General features: G+C 45.2%; 1 protein-coding gene across 1 annotated transcript in view; it reads left to right on the forward strand.

Annotated features, from left to right (window-relative positions):
• Positions 1 to 5,188: 5,188 nt before the first annotated feature.
• The window catches only part of Mitf (melanocyte inducing transcription factor), a 206,557-nt gene continuing 202,744 nt past the window's right edge, over positions 5,189 to 9,001 (forward strand). Inside the window, exon 1 of the mRNA XM_029535287.1 lies at positions 5,189 to 5,418. Within this exon, the coding sequence (XP_029391147.1) occupies positions 5,315 to 5,418 (104 nt within the window). The 5' untranslated portion in view covers positions 5,189 to 5,314. The remainder of the gene's footprint in view (positions 5,419 to 9,001) is intronic.

A 9,001-nucleotide genomic window follows, 5' to 3' on the forward strand; every position in this document is an offset into this window, starting at 1 on the left:
CCCGCCTTGGCATACAAAGGAATACCATATCTTTAGGAGAGGTGGAAATTGTGCCTGCGGATCTCTTCCCATTGAGGCTTCTTCTTAGGCACCACATATTTTCCATGAACATTTTTATTTTCAAAAGCAGAATAAGATTAAATTCTGGTTAGGCAGTGGAGGAACACACATTTAATCCCAGCACTTAGGAGGCAGCGACAGTTGGATCTCTAAGAGTTATAAGCCAGCCTGGTCTACAAACAAAAAATTAAAACAAAATAAAAAATATTAAATTCTGTTTTAAAAGGAATGGGGTTTGGGCAGACGTGGAGGGGGAGTTGTGTATGTGGTTCCCTGGTAGCAATAAATGATTAATAGATAGCAAAATAATCAAAACACTTTATATTCTCTGAAGGTGTGAAGGAAAAGGGGTACAGGAAACTTAGTGAGTTTCCCTTCAGGTTAGGACTTGGCCACAACCCCTTGATCTACCAATCAAAGGTAGTATTGACCTTGAATTGGACGCTAGAGAGGTGAAGGAGTGGGAACCCACCGAAATTATTTTGGTAGTTGTGGCGATTTTCTGTGCCCAAAGGTCTGATGTTTGGGGTGCAAACTGATGTTAACTGTCCAATGGTGGCCTTGGGGGTGACTCCCTAGCCCAGTTCTATCAAGACATAAGTTACTCACCTGACCCTACAGGCAGATTTACATGTTGGGCTCTGCTGCATTCCTTGAGGGCCCAGGGAGACTCTGCATTTTTGACAAGTCTCTTTCTGCTGAACCTTCCTTAGGAAGTTGCCGCTGGTTCTTTTCTCCAAAGACATCAAGGACAAAACTGTTCCGACACTTTCCTGGGTCCATTTTAGTTTTCTTCGCAATTATATGCTTTTTAATGTAGCTTTATCAGAAATATTACTCATTTAAAAAATCAAGATGAGTGGCTGATGAGATGCTTTAGCCAATTAAAAAGAGCCTGTCCCACAGCTTGATGGTCCAAGTGTGACCCATGCACCTCATCTAAGAGTAGAAATATAAGGACTACAGGGAACTGTCCTCTGACCTCTACATTTGCACTTTGTGGTGTGTGCTTCCCCCAGTGATAATAATTCAAGTAGAAGACACTGAAAAATCATTATGATAGACACCTTTCTTACACAAAAAATATTTGGTCCTAGTGACATAGTGACTTGGGCGAAAGATCATTTCATTTGATAAAGTGCTTTTCATGCAAGCATGGAGACCTGAACTGCCCAGTTACCCAGGGTAGCTAAGCGAAAAGATAGGGGAGAGAGAAGTAGAAACAAGCAGAAGAGATGGAAGGAGAGAGAAGCAGAGAAGGAAGACATTTCCACTCCTTGCTCCAACCAGGTCTGAAGTCAGGAGTCTTCGGACTTTCCAGACAGATGAACAAAAAACTTTTCCTTTTCATTGGAAGTGTCTACTTGACCCACAATAGAGCTTGGTGCCAACATTATATAAATTCTCTTTGCCTTTAAGTGGACAATTTTCTACAGAGTGGCACACCGCTAGCCCACATAACAAACTGCTGTTCACATGGTGAGCAAGCTAAATAGTCTTCATCAATGAGTGAAAATTTGGAAGCCGATAGTGCTTAGGAAACAAGTATGGAGTCAATAGCACTATACGTTTAAATGGAGGGCCATGCCTATCAGATGTACAAAGCAGTAATTAGAACTTATAATTATCATCATTAATATTACCTGTACTTATGTAATGCTTTACATAGGCTCATCACATGAATTTCTTACTGCATCGCACAGAGACATTGCATGGCTGGATAATCAAGGGTCCTCGAGGTTCCAAGGTATACACTGACCATGCCATAGTAGTGAACGGGGCACAACATTGGGTGTTTCAGCCACAAAGCTGGATAGCATTTAGTCTCAGCTCTTGTGAGACTCCCAGTCCCGAAGCTGAGTTAAAACCTTGTGACAGAGTGAAGATGTGCTCCCACATCCAGCTAACTCATCAACTGTTTACAAAGTAACTACCGAGAGCCACACACACTGACTTCAGACCTGGTTGGAGCAAGGAGTGGAAATGTCTTCCTTCTCTGCTTCTCTCTCCCCTATCTTTTCCCTTAGCTACCCTGGGTAACTGTGGGTCAGTACATCTAGATTTTTTTCCCTCTCTTCCATCCCACACTTCCGAAATCAGAACTATTTGAGGAGAAAATTTCTAAGGAAAAAGTGGTGCTAGGGTCTGATGTCAATTTCTAAAGAAATCACTGTACGAAAAGATGGTGTTATATGGGGCAGAGTCACTGGTAAACTGCTTAGGGGTCCAGGAAATCACCTCACATTCATGTATATGCAAACCCTAATTCAACTCAATGAGCTTCTAAAAAGTAAAACCAAACCAAACAAACAAATAAAGAACAACAACAAACTCCCATAAACTCGAAAGTAGAAGGGGGGCTGTGTTGGGAAGAAGACGGGTTCCAGGGGGAGTGGGAGGGGCTAAGAGAGGGAAAGGGGGTTTTACTCTCATCAAAATATATTATATATACATAGGAAATGTCAATAAGTCAGCAGTTATTTTAAAAGATGGGATTCTATAATGGTCAGGACAAAGTCACATACCCGCTCCCACAGGGTGGTAGATGGCACTGTAACAGGTGATCCTGCAAAGGTTTTCTGAATAGAGAGCAGAATGAGCACAAAGAAAAGATGCAAGGGGGGGGGGGACAGCAGCTGGATGTGCAGTCTCAGGGCTACACCCCAGAGATCTTTCTGGAAACTGTGCTTCAATGAAGTCTTGAATTTTCTCACTTTTACTTTCACTTTAAGAATGATCCTTTAGGTCCGGGATATCATTCTTTAGCTTAGGCTGGCCCTAGAATCCCAGTGTAATCAAGGATGGCTTTGAACTTCTAACCATCCTGAATCTACCTCTCCCAAGTGCTGTGATTATGGGAACGATTATACCACCATGCAGGTTTATGCAGTGCTGAAGATTGAGCCGAGGACCTCATACACCATAGACAAAGGCTCTACCAACCATATCACATCCCAGGCCTCATTATAGTTCTCAACTTCAATTCTGGTACAAGTCTTTGACAGCCAGCCTTCCAAGGGCCAACAGACCATGATTAAGCACAGTGTACTTCTATTTGTGTGTTCTAAGAAGGAGGTACATAGCTTTGTTCAGGCAAAAACAATTCCAAACACACACACACACACACACACACACACACACACACACACACACACAACTCCTAGTGGGCCAAGAGATTCAGACAATGAAAAGGCTCAGTGTTTCTCAGTCGGGGTGATATTGGGCCAGAAAGCTTGCTGTTAGACACAATGTTTAGCATCTGTGGTTCACACCTCATCAAATTCTGGAATTGCTCCAAGCCCATCAGTTTCTGCTCCCACATTCCAGCACTGATTATGGGGGACATGGATGAAGTTAGGAGTCTAAACATATGCTGCTCTCTTGGTTGACTTTGCTTCTTTTATACTATCACCTCTGAATCTAGTTTCTAGTAGTTAATATATTCGGGAATATCATGAAGCTTTTAAGGGTGATTTCAGATATCCTATCATGCTATTGCTATAGTGAAGGACCCAAGAAGTATTTTAAGAACAATATTCAGCTACAAAATGTTGGTTATTGCTACCTCAATGCAGTATACATTTTCCCCAAATTCTCAGTTCTCAGTCACCACTCCTATTCATGATCTTTCTGATATAAAATTAAAAAAGAAAAGGCTTTATTGTGAGGCAAGATATAGGAGTGAGTAACTCGAAGGAGATGCCCAACCATCAGTGTAGACCTCTTAGGATAGTCATTTAGTTTATTAACTCCTGAAAGTGAAAATACATGGAAGAGATGCAAGCTTGCCAAGAATGTCTTCAAGATAGCCAAAAGAAAGCCGAAATTAATAATCACTGAGTAGCTTTTAAAAAGTTCTATGTATGTATTATGTATGTCTGCACCTGCATTCAGCTATCAAAAGACAGCTTTCAGTAGTGAATAGCTCCCTTCTTCAGTCATGTGTGTCCTGAGGACCAATTGTAGGTTGTCATGTTTGCAAATAAGCACATTTACTGACCCAGCCATTTGCCTGCCCCTACTGTATACAAATTGCAAGTAATTCTTTCCTTACTTTTGACCTTGCAACACCATCTCAAACAGGTTTCCTAATCTCTTCTTTCATAGATGAGGAAATTAAGGCTTCTAGGAATCCAGTGGAAATGTCTAAGATTGCACAGGATTTCTTAGAAGAAACTAGGAATTTCTACCATCTTAAAATGCCACCAATGTCTCAAAACACTCGTTGTTGTTTTATACAAAATGAAGAGTCCTGCTGGAACTAACCAGAAGACAGGTCTGGGCGTACAAATGAGCTAAAGTGCAGTGATTTAATAAATCACTTAGCTGAGTGCCTTGAAGCTGCACCGGCTTGCAGTGTTAGGACAATCTCATTTGAACTCCCAGCCAACTGAGAAATTGAAAGCAGACGGTGGTGGTGAAGCTGTTTGGTAACTTGGTGTCTTTTAAAATTAACTGAATCCTTCAAGTGCTGCTTTAGATTAGAGGTGACTAACTGGATAAAAGGAAAGGAACCTTTCGACTGATGAAGAGTATTGTGGGAGCCCAGACTGAGTTCCAGAAAAAGAACGCACAAGAACAACTCCTCCAATAACGCTTTCATTATAAAAGTGAAGTTTCCAACACTCTGTTTCCAATAGAGGACAAAATTGTGTGTCGCTGCAGTCCAGAAGAGCTCGAGGGCTAATAGAAAGCTCTTTTATTTTTTAAATGGGCTTTAACTCTGACCGAAACTTTCTAGTGTCAAAACCCCTTAGTGTTTTATTTTTTAAATGAACGCTCGGCGTGTCCTCGCAGATGTCTAAACCATGAGGGACAGTAGAAGCCCAGGCTGAGTCCGTTCTTATTAATATTAAACAGCCAGGTCTGTATCCTTGAGGCAAACCGGAGAGACACGGAGAGGAGCTGCTGACATTGACAAGGAATCCAAACAGGACTTGCACTATCCGTGTACACCACGTTGCCTCTCCCCGGCTTGTTCTTCTGGGAGTTGTAGTTTTTGAGGAAGCTGATATCCCGGAGAGCTGGTATGCTCGACCCAGGCGGAACCACAAATCCCAGGGCGCACCGGGCTCGGCCCCTCCCGCTCTGATGTGAGAGTAAACTCACCGCGCCGGGGCGGGCGGCCGGCTAGCGGGCTGAGTGGGGCACTGTGTGGGGCGCGCGGCTTGGGGTACCCGAGGCCCCCCATCTTTGTCAGGTGCCCAGGTTCTGGTCCAAGTCCCAAGCAGAGGAAGGCGGGCAAGAGGGAGTCATGCAGTCCGAATCGGGAATCGTGGCGGATTTTGAAGTCGGGGAGGAGTTTCACGAAGAACCCAAAACCTATTACGAACTCAAAAGTCAACCTCTGAAGAGCAGGTGAGTGGTGACAGCTGGAGGGAGGCACGGCAGGAGGCCCATGGGCCCCGAGCCTGCTACCCTGGGAGGAGAACAGCCAGTCTGGATAGCTCTGGGACAAGGACCCCGTGCCCTTGCCTTGGGGTACAGGGCAACCTGGCCCCTGCCATTTAGGGTCCCGCTCACAGACGACTTGCTTGCATTCCAGGGTATCTGACAGTGGCATTTTGGGGGACACCACGAGTCTCTTGGGATGGCTCATCCAGGCGTGGGGACCCTTGGCTGCAGATGCCAGCTGCTGAGCAGGATGGGGGCTGGGGCGGTACCCGACGCAAGGTGGGGTAGGAGGAGTACCGGACAGGGATGGTGGGTGATGTGGTGCTACCAGGAGCAATTTTTCTGAAGCTCCTAGCAGGTTGAGGGGCTCGGGCTCGGGAGAGCTTGGGGTGGAGGGGGATCTGATGCTCCAGGGCAGCAATGAACTGGCCTGGAGTTCTTCCCTTGTAGTCCAGCCCCTCTGGGAGATACTACTCAGAGGTCTGTAGGTGAAATTCACCTGGGCTTCACCTTCCACCTGCCACAGGACAGCACTGGAGTCCCAGGAGGGAGGTGGTGGTTGGGTGGACAAAAGTGGGGAGGAGGTTGTGGGTGGGCGTGTCTCTCAAGCTGGGCATGCTGTCTGGAATAGAAGTCCTTGCAAATGCAAAAAGGAAGGAAGGAAAGAAAGAAACAAACTACTTTAGAGGTCTGTGGTGGTTGGGAATGCTCTCTTGGCACCTACACACATTTAATTGTCCAGGCGCTTCAAGAACTTTGGGCCTAGAGTGAAGATGTGCTCTAGTCTGGTGCCTCCCAACTCTCAGTGCTCTGCAGTATCCCTCACACCACCCTCCATTGCTACTTGCCTGGCAGAATCGGTTATCACTCTCTTTGGTCACTCTGGACCCTTGAAGCGCGTCTTATTTGTAATGTTTACAGAGAGAGGGGATAGTCACCGGAATCTGTGACTTTATTTCCACCCTTTCAGTTGTGGGATGAAGTAAGGCTAAGACTGGAAGCATCATCACCCGGTGCATCAATGTCTAGGGTCTAGATGAGTGAGGTTCCCCAGGTAGAGGGGCAGAGGGTCTCGCTTTCAGGGGCCAGGGAGACATAAGTGAGGGGTGGAATCCTTGGTTTGGGAGAGAAAGAGGCTGTTTTGTTTTGTTTTGGTTTTGGTTTTTCTAAAGTGGAGACACATTGCTTTCCTTCAGGGCTGGGACAGGACCTTGAATCCAGTTATGGGAACAAACTCTGGGAGGAGCAGAAGCCCTGGCTCCCTGGCTAAGGCGGGTTTTTTGCACATGCTTGTGGCAGAGTGGAAGGAAATGTGTTAGGCATCAAGATGCATAAACTCAGCCTTTCACTAGTGGCTTCTTTTCATAACGGCTATTTGTATGTGACTGTAGATAAGGGTGTATTGGGTGCTCTGAGTGATACTGTGTAAGGCGCATTGTTGGTTATGCTCATTAGGGCTGAAGGGACCAGTGTTTTACTGAGCAGTCAGTCCCTGCTTTTGCTTCTATAAGCAAATGCTTACAAGGCCAGAATGAGGGGGGCGGGGGGGAGTGTGTATGCGTGCGTGCATGTGTGTATGTGTGTGTGTGTGTGTGTGTGTATTGTTTCTGAAAGAAATGATTTACCTGGGCTCTTCATTTTGATGGTGGCTGATACATTAAATGAGTTTGAGGGAGTGAGGAAAGTACCTCCGGGGAAAACCAACGCCTGCCCTGACACTCAAGGGGAAGGATTTGGTTCTATTCTTTTACCCAGTCAGCAAGAATGGCACACAAGAGCACGTGTCCTCTGTAGCTAGCTAGCACAGGGAAGGAAAAATGTGGGGATGTAGGCATAAACGGCTTCACACGTTGGTACCAGCAACAGGTGCCAGGCAGCATGGAGTAGATATTCGTTCTTTGAAATAAACCCGCTATGTAAAATTTGTGAATACGTTTCTGGAGTACGTTGACATCTTCTTTGACTGTCCTTGACGGTTGCCCTAGTGATATTATCATTGGCATCTGTTGTGTGACTTTAAATGTGGTTCAGGGCCTTCTCATTGATTGTAGTTTGAAGTCTTTGCTGGGGCATCCCTAAAGTCCTGGTTAGGAAAAAGTTGTAATGAAAATTTGCAGATTGTCGTAACAAGGACACCTATCCATGTATTGTCTCCATCAGCAGTTCTTAATCTGTGGGTTGAGACCTCTTGGGGGCTGTTAAACAACCCTTTTACAGGGGTTGCATGTCAGATATCCTGCATAATCAGATATTTATATTTATGACTCATGACAGTAGCAAAATTACAACAAAATTTCAAAAGTAGCAACAAAAATAATTTTATGGTCGGGGGTCACAGGAACATGAAGAACTATATTAAAAGGTTGCAGTGTTAGGAAGGGTGAGGACCACTGGTCAAGACTGTTTTAGAATTCACCCATTTCTTGCCTATTTCTCTGACGTAACTTTGATCAAGTCATTGTCAGGTTTTGCCTGAATTCTTGCAGCAATCTCTTAACACTCTCAGCCTTGGCCAGTTTTAGTATTTTTAAATTTAGTGCCACCGTATTCTTTTTAAACTGACTTTTTACAGGGCTGAGACCTGACCGAGTCAGTAACATGCTTGGCACACACATGTGAAGGCCTGAGTTCTTTTTCCAGGAGCCCACATGAGGAAGGCAGGCGTGGTGCTCGGTGCTTGTAATCCCAGCACTGGGGAGGAGGAGATGAGCTTGCTGCTGGCAAGCCAACCTATCTGAATTGGAAAGTAAGAGATAAAAATGAGAAACTGTATTGAGCAACCAAGTGAGGAGTGACTGAGGGGGGAGACACCTGAAGTCGACCTCTAGTCTTCCCATGCATGCACGTGCACACAGACACACACCCCTGTACACAGTGAACAGGTATACACACATACATATGCACAAACCCCAAACCAGAGAACAAACCCCTCTGGAGCCCCACAGTCGTCACTGTGGGAAGGAGCTGTGAGTAGCCCTTAGCAGGCAGATCGCAGGGTTGCACTAGCTTCTCGACACTTCCCAGGGCAGCTTCCACAGCAAAGAGTCATCTGGACCCTGTGTTAAAACCCAAGTCAGATCATGCTGTCTTCTCCAGTCGAAGCCCTCCACAGCCTTCAAATGGCACAAGGCAGCATATGTGTCAGGCTGCCCCTCAGCTCGGACCTTATCTCTTGCTGCTTATCATTCTAAGCAGAGCCCAGGCTTCTACCTTTGGATAGTCATTCATTGTACCCGCCTCTGCTTGGGCCGTTCTTTGCCCAGATAGCCACAGCTATAGTACTAACTACCCTACCAACTCCCAATCTTCCTTTCAATGTGCCCTTAATTCTCATCATATGGATAGTATGGCCTTCTGTTCATAATTACTCTCCCTCTAAACGCCCAGTCTTTTATCTGGCTGTGTTTCTTTCATAGTGTTAATGTAATTTACAGTGTAATTCGAATATACATGTGTGGACCCACACATACACACACATATATGTATACACACACATATATACATAGTCACACACACACACATATATATATATATATATATATATATA

Source organism: Mus pahari, chromosome 2 (genome assembly GCF_900095145.1).
Source record: "Mus pahari chromosome 2, PAHARI_EIJ_v1.1, whole genome shotgun sequence".
Lineage (NCBI taxonomy): Eukaryota > Metazoa > Chordata > Mammalia > Rodentia > Muridae > Mus > Mus pahari.